The 12,625-nt window shown below is 44.0% G+C and overlaps 1 protein-coding gene across 2 annotated transcripts; it reads right to left on the reverse strand.

Moving 5' to 3' along the window:
• Window positions 1-7,953: 7,953 nt before the first annotated feature.
• SIT1 (signaling threshold regulating transmembrane adaptor 1) lies at window positions 7,954-9,605 on the reverse strand. Of its 2 annotated transcripts, XM_004312877.4 has the most exons (5): window positions 9,423-9,605; window positions 9,160-9,295; window positions 9,015-9,073; window positions 8,866-8,927; window positions 7,954-8,774 (listed from the first exon to the last, which is right to left on the reverse strand). In XM_004312877.4, the coding sequence occupies exons 1-5, from the start codon at window positions 9,493-9,495 to the stop codon at window positions 8,541-8,543; spliced, it is 564 nt and encodes a 187-aa protein (XP_004312925.1). In that variant the 5' UTR covers window positions 9,496-9,605; the 3' UTR covers window positions 7,954-8,540. The 2 variants fall into 2 exon arrangements, with proteins under 2 accessions (XP_004312925.1, XP_073662366.1); XM_073806265.1 differs by having other exon boundaries at window positions 9,160-9,572.
• Between the last annotated feature and the right edge of the window lie 3,020 nt (window positions 9,606-12,625).

Below are 12,625 nucleotides of genomic sequence, written 5' to 3' on the forward strand. Positions count from 1 at the left end.
ATTAAAAAACAAGTTACTAAGAGAGTAGTTTTTTTTAATTAATTTTTATTGGAGTACAGTTGATTTACAATAGTTTCTGCTGTACAGCAAAGTGAATCAGTTATGCATATACATATATACACTTTTTTTTAGGTTCTATTCCCATATAGGTCATTACATAGTATTGAGTAGAGGTCCCTGTGTTATACAGAGGTTCTTATTAACAGAGTAGATCTTAAAGGTTCTCATCACAAGCAAAAAAAAATGTAACTATATGCAGTGATGGATGTTAACTAGAGGTACTGTGGTAATCATTTCTCAATATATACAAATATCGAGTCATATTGTACACCTGAAACTAATATGATGTTATATGTCAATTATATCTCAATTTTTAAAAAATTTACATACTGTATCATAGTGGTTACAAGGGTAGTCTCAGTGCCAGCTGCCAGGATTCAAATCTGAACACTTAACATGTTACCAGCCAGTGATCTGGGGTAAATCAATTAATCTCTCTGTTCCTCAGTGTTCTTTTCTGTAAAATAAGAATGATAATAGTAATTGATCTCAAGAGGGTGTTGTGAGGATTGCTTAGAAGAGTGCATGGCATTATGGTGACTATAATTGTTATTATCCAAGAATTTTATAATTTTATAACTGAATTGAATATTTCCCCATTTTCAATTTGAAAAGATGCTTATTGCTAGAATAGGAAAAAAGCAATTTGTTTTCATTATATTTATCTTGTATCCAGTCAACTTTCCAAATTGTATTGCCTTTTTACTAGTTTTTTTTTTTACTAGTCTGGAATTTTTTGATAATATAATCATATCAGCAAAAAAAAAAGCTTTATAATTTCTCAGATAATCATAACAATTCATTCCTTTGTCTTACTGCATTTGATAAAACTTTCAAGATACGTTAAACAATGAGGATAATAACAGGCTACATTTCTGTCTACATTTTTATTTTAATTAAGTGATTTTAGTGTTTCACTATTAAGAACAGTACTTGCTATTTAGTAAAAAGTCTGATATATTTAAGCAGTATTCTTTTTTACTTAGAGTTTTTATTAGGAACAGTATTAAGTTATTATGCTGGCTCTATGTATTAAATATAGGAGCTTTTCTTCTTTTTCTATGACAAGTTTAAATGGCATGGAAATTACCCTCATTGAATGTTAGATAAAGCTCAGCTGTGGCACCAACTGAACGCAGTCTTTTCCAAAAGTAGATCCCTAATTACCTTTCTATTCTAGTTTTTTCTAAGATCAGTTGAACCATTCAACCTTTCCTCTTTCTTTGGGTCAATTTTGGTAATTTATATTTTTCCTGAAATGTATCCATTTCCTCTAAATTTTCAAATTGTTTGCTGAGTAATTTTAAGTTGCACTTTTTAATAATTCTTTAATTCTCTCTTCTAACTGTAATAATGTTTTCTTTCTCATAACTAATGTTTTCTATTTTTACTCTCTCTTTTTTTCTCCTCGCTTGGGCTTGCAAGAAGTTTTTCTATTTTATTAGCACTTTTAAAGAACTTTTAAAAAATTTGTGCTTCTTAGTATTTTTGTTTGTTTCCATTCATTCATGTCAGCTTTTGTTATTTCCTGATTACTTTTGGTTTCTTTCCTTGCTATTTTTCTAATTTTTTGAAATAACTATTCCCTTTATTTTACCTCTCTTTTTAAAAGCTTGCTATCTTTATGGTATTTCAGGGATATAATATATTATATGATACAGGGTAATTGAGATGGTTTCTGGTATTACACTATTTTTTCATTCAGCATTTAAATTTTGCGAACACAGTAATTTTGTCACTTTTTAAAACCAGCTTTACTGTATTGCAATTTATATATATATTAAAGTTTTTTACATACATTAAATTTTATCAATTTTAAATTACAATCCTATGAGTTTTGCTAAATGTATTTGGTCATGTAACCACCACCACAGTCAAGATACAGAAGATTCCCAGCACCCCAAAAGTTCTCTCCTACCGCTTTCTAAGCAGTCCTCACACCAGTTTCAGCCTGAAACTTAAATTCCCTTTGTTGGATATCAGCATTACCGCGGTTTTCTGTTTATCTGCCTAGTATCCCTTTCCCACATCTTTATTTTGAAAGTTTCTTCATCACTTTAAGTGTGTTTCTTTTAAATAATATGGACCAGAATTTGATTTATAACCAAGTCTGACAGACTTTTAATGGAAGAATTCAGTCCACTCATGTTTACTGTAATGAGTGATGTATTTGATTTGTTATTTCCATCTTACTTGTTTTTAAATTTCTTAACATTGTTGTGAACTCTTCTTTTCTTTACCTTTGCTGGATTGTGTTTACTGTAATGAGTGATGTCTTTGATTTATTTCCATCTTTCTTGTTTTTAAATTTAACATTGTTGTGAATTCTTCTTTTCTTTACCTTTGCTGGATTGAATGAATGGCCGTTCGTCCCATTTCCCCCCTTGTTATTTGGAGTTCATCATTCTACTAATAGTTACTATCCTTTGCCCTGCTCTCTATATAGGCACACATGACTCTCCTAGTGTGTGAACCCAGAACAGCTATTTCCATCCTACTCGATTTATCTTCTACTTCCTCTACACCCGAATAAGATATGGTCTTTAGATGATTTTCACTACCCCTCCCTCTCTCTTTCATCCTCCCAACCCCTCGCCACTTAAGTGCTAGAACACTTACCTTCCCCTTATCTCCACTACCTGATTCCAGAGTTTTATTGAGATAATTTAGTCATTATTAGAATTTCCCTCACAGTGTGTTCCATCTGTTCCAAGCGTCCTTATTTAGCATTTTTATTACACGTTATAAATACATAGAGATATAGATATAAATACATAGATCATGGTTCGTTGCTCCCCACTGCTTTCTTTCCTCTTCTCTTCATCTTCCCCTATCTTGAAGTCTCTGTTCTGATTCATTTGTTGTTTCATTAGAGTCTTCTCTTAAAAGTATTTCTCAGATGAGCTACTGAGTGATTATTGCAAATCTTCAAATATCTTTCTTTCTTTCTTGGCTGGTTCTGGGTCGCAGGCCTTTTCTCTCATTAACTCAAATTCAGTTCTGCTGTCTTTTAACTTCCACGGTAGCAGATAAGAAGAAAGAACTTTCATTTTCCCTGCATATGTGTAAGAGTTCTCATATCCTTAGAGCTTAGGAATTTTAACCTGTATGTGGCTAAGTGTGTAGTTTTTTTCTTCTAGTTTTATTGAGATATAATTGACATACAGCACTCATAAGTTTAAGGTGTACAGCATCAAGATTTGATTAACATACATCATGAATGATTATTACAATAAGTTTAGTGAACATTCATCATCTCATACGGATATAAAATTAAAGAAATAGAAAAACATGTTTTTCCTGTACTAGGAACTCAGGATTACTCTCTTCGCAACTTTCATATATAACGTGCAGCAGTGTTAGTTACAGTTATCATGCTGTACATGACATCCCTAGTATTTATCTTATAACTGGAAGTTTGTGCCTTTCGACTGCCTTCATAAGTGTGTGTCTTTTCCTACCAATCCAGTCTGTAACTTGAGTCTTTCTTCAGCTCAGGGAAATTTCATCTATTATTTAACTATGACCACTCCTCTCCTGTTCCTTTTTCTCCAGGAACTCATAGAATTTGCAGTTAAGTCTCCTGGGTCTGTTCCAATTTCCATCTTTCACCACATGATTTGCATCTGCATATTTTTGTTCCATGCTTTGAGATATTTCATCTATTTGATTTTCTACATCTGTTTTTGAGTTTTATCAGTGACTATCCTCTCCTTTGATTTATCTATGGACATTTTTAGTTCTGATATCACATTTTCATGTTCAGGGAAATCCTTTGTGTTTGAGCTTCACACATACCTCCTCCAGGCTCTCATTTTTTCAGTCAGAGGTTCATCTGTTTCCTCCAGCTGGTCTCTCTGCCCTCTGGTTTGTTTGCATTCTCCCAGCCTCAAGGGCTGAGAAAGTCAATCCACCATGAGTTTTTTGGAGAGTCAGGGAAACTCAGTAAAGCCATTCATTGTTCCTGGGAAGCAGGCTGTTTCTGGGACTTGCTGCCTTCCTGAAGGTCTTTGCTCTTAGCTCTGAGACTGTTCTCCAGAAACTTGTCTGCAGGGAATTCTCTCAGCCAGGAGTTCAGCAGAGCCCACGTAAAGCTCATCACCTAGGGATTTCCCTGGTGGTGCAGTGGTTAAGAATCCGCCTGCCAATGCAGGGGACATGGGTTCTGAGCCCTGGTCAGGGAAGATCCCACATGCCGCGGGGCAACTATGCCCGAGCGCCACAACTACTGAGCCTGTGCTCTAGAGCCCGTGCTCCCCAACAAGAGAAGTCACTGCAACGAAAAGTCCACGCACCGCGACGAAGAGTAGTCCCCACTGCCTCAACTAGAGAAAGCCCGCGTGCAGCAATGAAGACCCAACGCAGCCAAAAATAAATTAATTAACTTTTTTTAAAAAAGTTCATCACCTATAGCTGGGAGCTGTTGGGGGGTGTGGAAGCTTCTGTAGGGTGGCCACATGCCCAGAATCCCCTCGCTCTGGGTAGTCTAGGTATTATTGACAGATATAGTGATATTCACGAAAAGACTTAAAAACAGAAGCCATTAATAGTAGGTGCCTCTGGGAACTATAACCTTTTACTTTGCTTTTTCCCCCTCTTCTAGGATTTCTCAACTTTGGCATTTTTAACTTTTGCGGCCAGAAATTCTTTGTTGAGATTGGCTGATCTGTGTGTTTAGTGGCATCCCTGGCCTCTACCCACTATAGACCAATAGCACTCCCTCTCCAATTGTGACAGCCAAAAATGTCTCCGGATATTGCCAAATAAACCTTGGAGGGTACAGTCACTTCTGGTTGAGAACCACTGTTGTATACCCTTCAGATGTATTTGATTTTTTTTATCATGTGCTCACACTATTCCTATAAACATTTAACTGAGGTTATGAGACAGAGGAGGACATACAAAGCTGTTGTGAGGAAACAGAAGCATGAAGTAGAGAATATACATTAAGGGATGCTGATGCAAATTAGCAAAGTGGGAAGAAATTGGGAAATAAATAAAAGAGGCAGAGACGGAGAATCTGAGTCACAGGACTGGAGGAGCAGGAGTGTGAAGACCCACATCCTCCTGTCCCAAGGTCCTCAGTGATGCCAAGATCTGAGATCCAATAACAGTCTGCACAGGCCCAGTCAGATCATAGCCACTGTTCTGGGATTCCCATTCCATCCAGTCTCTTAATTACCCCAGGTTTCCTTACAATAAACACCCCTTTACTTAAGCTAGGCTAAATGAGTGTATTCCTTATCAACAAAGTCCCTGTAGATTTAGTGCCCAATAAAGAGATGGCTCCCCACTGTTGCTGCCAGTATTATATTCCCTTCTTAGCACCACACTTTAAGAGAGATTCTAGTCAAGTGAAACAATGGGAAGGATGAGTAGGCTGCAAATATGGTCTATAAAAGAACTGTAAAAGGAACCTTAGAAAGCTCTTCCAGGGAAGAAGGGGGGAAAAAAGGCTTAGGCCATCCAGCAAGGCTGGCTTCCAATTCTTCCAGGGCTGCCATGTACAGGAGGAAGAAGGCTGATTTTATGCCTGTAGCTTAGGAGGCAGAATTGGTGAAAAGTAACATGCAAGCAGATATTACTCCCCCCGCCAAAAAAAAAAAGTCTCAATAAAAAAGATAGGAAAGCAGCATTTGGTAAGGTAGTGAGCTCCGAATCTCTGGGAGTGTTTAAGAAGAAGCTCACAGTGTGGTTCCTGCAGTGGGTAAAAGTTTGGGTCAGATCTGTCAGCCTCCTTCCAGCTATACAATTCTATAGAAATGTAAAAGCTTGGCAAGAGGCTAGGTTAACTCACATAGTATGCAGAAATCTCTTAGGGTCAAATGGCATGATAGCACATTCAAGTATTAAATCAGAGGAGGGTGGCTGGTGGAGGAGTTGAGCAATGAGGTTTAGCATCTTCAGCTGGCCTTGGTCAGCTGGTCTTTCCCCACAGAATTAGTCAGAACTCGTGGTTGGAAGAGTTAGAAAATCTAACTTAGTCTGACTTAAGCAAAAAAGGGACTGTATTAGCTTACATAACCAAAAAGTTCAGTAGGCGGGTCTAGCTCTGGGCATGGCTGGATTCAAGGTTTCAAATGAAGTCATTAAGACTTGGTCTCTCTCCGTGTCCCAGCTTTGTTTCCCTCCTTTGTAGACAAAACCAGCTTGTAAGTTTAGAGTTATCTTGACAGTGCAGAGCAAGGTCAACGTTGGAGGGGCCTTGACTGAAGGGCCTTCGAGGCCCTTCCCCACCTATAAGTAATTCCTTAAGAACTTCCTATCATTGAGCCTTTGACGACCCAAAGACCCTGACTCTTTGCATCTTGAGCCTTGAGCGTAACCCTGTTCTCCCAGCCGGAATCTCAGGAAGAGGGGGAACGCGGGGCCACACCCCCACCCCCGCGGGCCCTGGTGGCTTCCCCTAAGGATTCGCCCCTGGGAATTTGCCGAGGACAGGGCTCTCCTTCTGGCTGGAAACAGACACCAGTGAGGGAAGGTAGGCTGCTAGGGAAAGCACCTGGAGCTGTGGAAGGGGCGAGAACTACCAGGTATTTCGTGAGACGAGTTGATCAGCTAGCGAGATGTGGCAAGGGTGTCTGAGGCGGATCTGGCTGCCCCGACTTATTTCCTAGACTCAGGGACCAATTAGTAAGTTGCCACAGTCCTGGCGTTCAGTCCTGAGGGCCTAGGCTAGGGCACGAGCCTCGGTGATAGGCGAGATAAGACGGTAAGAAAAACTCAAGGGTTGTAGGAGGGGGAAGGCAGAGGGTCCAGGCCTCGAGAACTGGAAGGAGAACAAAGTTCAAATAGCACCCAGCTTCAGACAGAGTGAGTCCGCTAGGTTCCGCGAACGGGGGAGGCGGCAGCTCTGAGAGCTACACGGCCAGTGCTTCGAGAAGCCCCGGGAGACTTTCGGGGTCAGCCCCGCACGGTCTGGACTACATCTCCCAGCATGCTGTGGGCAGGGCAGCATTACGCCTGCGCAGAGGTGGTGACGAGGCCGCGTCGCACCAGGCGGGGGCGCTCGGGGCTTGGTTCGGGCGCCGCGGAAGCCCGCGGGGAGAGGGAGATCGGGGAGCGGAGGTCGGCTTCCTAACTTGGCGGCGTTTAAGACCTCGGCTGCGGCTCCCGGCTCGTCCCAGGAGGTTGGCGGGACCCCTTGCTTCTTCCAAGGTCAGGGCGTCACGTCTCCCAGGCCGCGGACACGTTGAGCCGTCTGTAGCGCCGCAGCCCTCAGAACCCCACATCCCGCTGCCCGCGGTTCCCCTCATCCGGTGCCCACCCCCAAAGTCATCTTCCCTCCCACACAGCCCCAGCTGTTAACCGCGACCGGGGCCTCTTTTGGGGAGGCCCAGGTTGGGGGTCCTCAGAGGTCCAGGAACCCTGGGGCATTTGGGTTATTGTGTGTGCGTGGAGAGGCGTGTCGCCCTTCTCATTGGGACCACCATGCTGGTCTCAGGCTCAAGGTTCCCTTCTCTGTGATTTTCTCTGGGACTCTAAGTAGGAAGGAGAGAAGTTTGGAAGTAAAAGCCTCAGCTTCCCCTTTTTTTCTGCTCAAACCTCAGTAGGGTCTGTCAAGAGATCTACAGAGGCTGTAGGGGAAAATGGCCCAGCCCTCAGGCTGTGTATGATGGCCCTGGGGAAAGTAGGTCAGAGGGTGGGAAACTTGCAGACCGCAGGTGATGGGAGTGGGGAGGCTCTGTGTGCAAATCCTGGGGACGTTCCCGCAGCAGCTGGGCTCCGGCCTCCACCCGTAGCACCCACCCCTGCATCACTGATGCTGCGGCCCTTCTTGGCCCCTCTTTCCCAGGTAGACGCTCCCAGAAGTGCTCTGTGCAGAGAGCAGAGGTCACCGCCCCACCATGTGGGGCCTGTTGCAGGTGTGTGGCTTTCTAGGTGAAATCTAAACACTTTTTCAGAAGTTTTATTTAAAAACTTGGGCACATAACAGAGATGGCAGGATGGAGACTGGTATTCTGCCAGGGTTCTCAAGTCAGAGACCAGGCTTGGGTTTCTCAGGTCACTGAGCTCCAGGACCCCTCCAGCTTGTGGGCTCCTGAGGAGGATGCCCATCTGTGTCCTCTCAGACTCTTACCCCCCCCCGCCCCCACTTCTTGTGTCTGAGGAGACACTGTGGTGTCAGGGGTAGACTAAGAGGCAGCCAGAGTGGGGAGGATCGGGTTAAGCTCCGGAAGGAGTGAGGACCTGGGAGTTTGGGGGTTGAGAGGAATAGATAGAGGGAAAAAAACGGTGGAGACGGGGCCACTGCCTTTGCTTCCTCCACCCTCAAGAAACGGGGGGCCTGCCATTCCTCTGAGATGTCTCCCTCACAGCTCAGATAGGAAGTTCGGGGAGCATAACTCCTGTGACTAAGCAATGGCTGCCTGTCTTTAGGGGGTGGTTGGGAAACAGTCATGCCCCAGACAGGGTAGCAGTAACCCTGGCAACAGAGGAGGCGGGGGAGTTGTATGCCCCACTGTGCCAGGCCCTCTGTCTCAGCTGGGTGCAGGCTGGCTGTTGGCGTAGGCCTGGTCTGGAAAGGAAGCCCGGGCTCTGCGGGTCTGGGCACACACTGAGGCGTAGAGCTCCGGCTCGGGGCTCAAGGCCTGGGGCTTTGGCTCAGGGTCCAGCACCACCTCCGAGTACTTGATGGGGCTTCCAGGGCTGGGGATCCGGCCCTGAGGAGGCCGCAGCTGCAGGCTGGTATAGCGCATCACCTCCTCTGCAGCCTGGAGTTGCAAGGCTGTTAGAAGTTCACTGGACCCTTGAAAAATCCCCCACTACCTTCCCTCCCCTCTTCTTCAGCCACAACTGACTCACCCTGGCAGGGCCTCCAGGTGTTGGATTCTGTTGGTCTGGCCCCGGTTCTTGAGACAGTCGTCCTAGGACAGGGAACAGGAATCTGGTCACTTCTTGTTCCTCCCCCTGCACCCTGGCCACTGTGCCCCTACCCTCTGAAAGCTTCCTACCTGTCTGTAGATAATGCAGGTTCCCGTACAGAGGGACCTCTTCCGCAGACTCTCCAGGCCTGCAACACAGAGTTTAGGGGATGAGAGGGTGCTTGTTGGTAAGGGGGAACGCTCGATCAACCCATCTCTATTGCCCCCCACTCACCGTCCCTGTCCCGGATGGTTCCTGCTCCAGCCACTAGTCCATTGGAATAAGTGCACAGCCAGTGAGATGAGAAGCAACAGCGTCACAGCCCCTAAGAGGGCCCATAGTCCCCAGGCCTTGGTCAAGGAGGGGATTCCTGTATTTGTGAGAGGATGGGGGTGCGTGTGTGTGTGTGTTACTGCCCAGCCTAACCCTCCAGGTCCCAGCTGGTGGGACATGGAGCCACGTGACCCCTCCCCCTGCCCCTGTCCCGCCCAGCTCACCAGGCGCTAGCAGATCCGTGTAGTTGTCACTTCTGCTCAGACCTGCTGGTACAGAAGCCAAAGTTGCAGGCATCCTGCCCTGAGCCAAGGGGTCAGCCTGATTTATGGCCCAACACAGCTGCGGCAGCCCCCTTTACTCCCACCCCTCCCTGGGCCTGGCCCCCCACGGCTCAGCACCTCCAATACGGGTGGTGGCAAAGTTACTGGTTTCCGGGGAGGAAGGGGGCGGGGAGGGATGAGTGAAAGAACAAAGACACCACCCTGTGCCTGCACCTGCACTACCCAGCAGTTCCTGGGCTTCCACCCCCACCCCCATCTCTCCCCTGTACCCTGTAGCAACTTCGGCCAGAGAAGAGGCAGGCCTGAGTTTACTGAGCCACTGGGCAGGTGAGCTCATGAAGACCCCAAGGCGGGCAGAAGTGGCATGAGGCGGGAGCGACAAGACAAGGAAGCCAGGCCTTAGGACAGAGATTCCTTTCTGCCACAGGGTGTATGCCTTTTCTCTCCAACTCTGAGTCCCATGACAGAGAACAGAGAACGTATTCCTCAGTGAGCATGTTTTGAAGTGAAATGTGATGAGGGGGCCCCCTGGTACTTACAGTCCCACTACACCCTAAGGCTGACCCGAGGGGCGTGTGTTAAGATGACCTTTGTCGTTGTTATTATTATTGGTATAATAGTTTGGGGGCTAGAGGAAGCTTGATTCCCTCCCCCTGGTCCACTTCATCCAAACTGTCCCTAGGAGCTGTCAAGCTCAAAAGTTAGCTGATTCAGATCCTTCATAGTTCTTAACATGTACACCCTCAAATGTTTTACATCAAACATTGAAAAGGGTTTACTTCCCCAGATCTTGATTTTTCAATGTCCTTCACCAATAAAGTCAGTCAGGGTGTCATGGAGAAATGCTTGGCTCTGGGTCCACTCTCAGGAAAGAAGTAGAATGAAAGCTCATATCTGACAGCAGTGATGTACTTGAAAACTAATTAGGACCCAGAAGGATGCAGAGGCAGGGTGAAGGGCTCTACTGGCACATTGCAGCACACTTTGGACCTCAAAAAGGAAGATATTGGGTTACACACATTGGATGGAGGAAAAGAATTCATGAACCCAAGGGTGCCTTTAAAAACACAGGAGCGGGAGTCAGGGAAGGAAAGGTCTTCTTTAGAGAAGATGCCAACTGTGAAGTGTAGTTGTGCAGAATTAGAGAACCACCATCTGCTACCCACAATGCCATCACTGAGCCAGCAAGAATCCTCACGGGTGGTCAAAGCCTTTGTTAAGGAACAGGGTACCAGAGACAGACCACGTGTGATGATGACAGGGAAAGGGACCTTCATCATGACATTCACAGACACCTCTTGAACCAGGTGCCCAAAGTGATGTTCTGTGTCCCTAATGGGATGCAGTGGGAGGAACTCTACATTGCCCATGTGATGTCCTGGACAAAAATGTTCAGTGGGAATCAAATTATGAAGAAACAATTAGGCAAATCTAGAATGGGGGACACCACCAGACAAGTGACCTTAAGCTTTCCTAAAAGTCAATATCATGAAAAACAGAGATGGGGAGGGACAGGAGCAGTGTTCTAGATTGAAGATGAGTGGGGGCTGATGGATGTTTTCATTGCCTTGGTGATGCTTGTGCTTTCATGCATTATACATATGTCAGCAATCATGAAATTGTGCACCTTTGTTTGTACTTTATTGTTTGTCAGTTATACCTCAATAGATGTATTTTTTAAAAGAGAATTTTTTTCTAGGTTAAAAAAGCCTGAAGCTAAATGACAGTGTATGAACATTAATTGAGATTCATATTTGGAAAATAAATTTAAAGATGGCTTAAAAAAAAAAAAAGTTAGCTGAATTAGAGCAACCTCTGCCCCAGATCTGTCCTGGGAAACAGCCCTGTGTTTCCACTTGTTTGCTTCAGGGAGCAGCAGAGTACCTGCCCTGCCCAGAAACAGCCCAACTACATGGGAGGCTGTTGATGTGGGAAGAGGGATTTAAGTTCCAAATATAAACCTTAGACCAGAGGTCAGAGATCTGTTTTGTCTGGCCCATACAATGTTTTTTAAAAATTTAAAATCATTGCAGTAATGTGCCAAGGATGGGGATGGCAGGAGAGATCCTGCCCCTCCAGGCAATAAGAGGGTATTGTCTGTAGAGAATTTAAAAACAAAACTGACTAAAAATCAGTGTCCTTTTTTATTATCACCAAGTTTCAGCAATTCTAAAAAATGTCAGTGATAAAATATTCCTTTCTCAAAAATATTTTGTAGATCTACATTCTAAATTGTTGTAGTTACTGATGAGTTTTAATACTACTATATAAGCTTCAAATTAGCACATTTATATTACTTATCCTTTAGAAGTTTTCTAATCTACGACTTCCCTGGCAGTCCAGTGGTTAAGACTCCATGCTTCCACTGCAGGGGATGAGGGTTCCATCCCTGGTCAGGGGAATTAAGGTCCTGCCTGCGGTGTGGTGCGGCCAGAAAAAAAAAAAAAAAAAAGAAAAAACTATTATAATCTACATGGAAGTTAATCTGTAGAACGCCCAGTTATACAACTGGCTCCTGACACAAACAGGTTCATTTTACATGTGTTTATAGCCAGAATTAGTTCTTAACCATTTGGAGTTATTCTTTGGTTTGGGCACAATTTCTGTCTCCTATGATATTACACAGTCCTGCATTTAACCAGTAGATTTACAATGAACAATGGTAGCACAGTGATTAAAAAGTCAAATAAAATGACGTTGAGTTACTTTAATTCTGTCATTCTAGGTGACCACTTAGTTTTTATTTGTATTGAAAATTTCTGGAATTTACTGACAAATGGAATTTTAATGAATCTTTGCCAAACATCTTTATGTTTAAGACTTTCTTTTCCTATTTGTATGTCTGTTGCTTCATGTGAAAGAAACTTTTTTGATATGAAAATTAGTAAAAGGCATTCTTTAATCAACTGTGCGTGGAGATTGACAAATCTAGCTGTATTCTCTATTAAATAGGAATATGCAAAAATTACTTCTGACGAATTTGCAGAAGTTAACTTTAAAAAAGAAATTAGAGTTATCCATTACTCAGGTTAAATGTAAGTATAAGTTTTTTGCCCCTTTCTCAAAAAATACAATAATGTAACTAAGAAATATTAACCCATTACCCTTTCTTGTTCTGTAATGTATATTTAATTTTAACTATT

Source organism: Tursiops truncatus, chromosome 6 (genome assembly GCF_011762595.2).
Source record: "Tursiops truncatus isolate mTurTru1 chromosome 6, mTurTru1.mat.Y, whole genome shotgun sequence".
Taxonomy (NCBI): domain Eukaryota; kingdom Metazoa; phylum Chordata; class Mammalia; order Artiodactyla; family Delphinidae; genus Tursiops; species Tursiops truncatus.

What these genes read in the sequence shown, in the direction of transcription:
- SIT1 (XM_073806265.1), bottom strand. Translation starts at nt 9,377, where the DNA reads ATGTCCCACCAGCTGGGACCTGGAGGGTTAGGCTGGGCAGTAACACAC. An exon ending in CCTGCATTATCTACAGACAG is followed by an intron (nt 8,928 to 9,014) that starts GTAGGAAGCTTT and finishes TCCCTGTCCTAG; the next exon opens with GACGACTGTCTCAAGAACCG. An exon ending in CACCTGGAGGCCCTGCCAGG is followed by an intron (nt 8,775 to 8,865) that starts GTGAGTCAGTTG and finishes TTGCAACTCCAG; the next exon opens with GCTGCAGAGGAGGTGATGCG.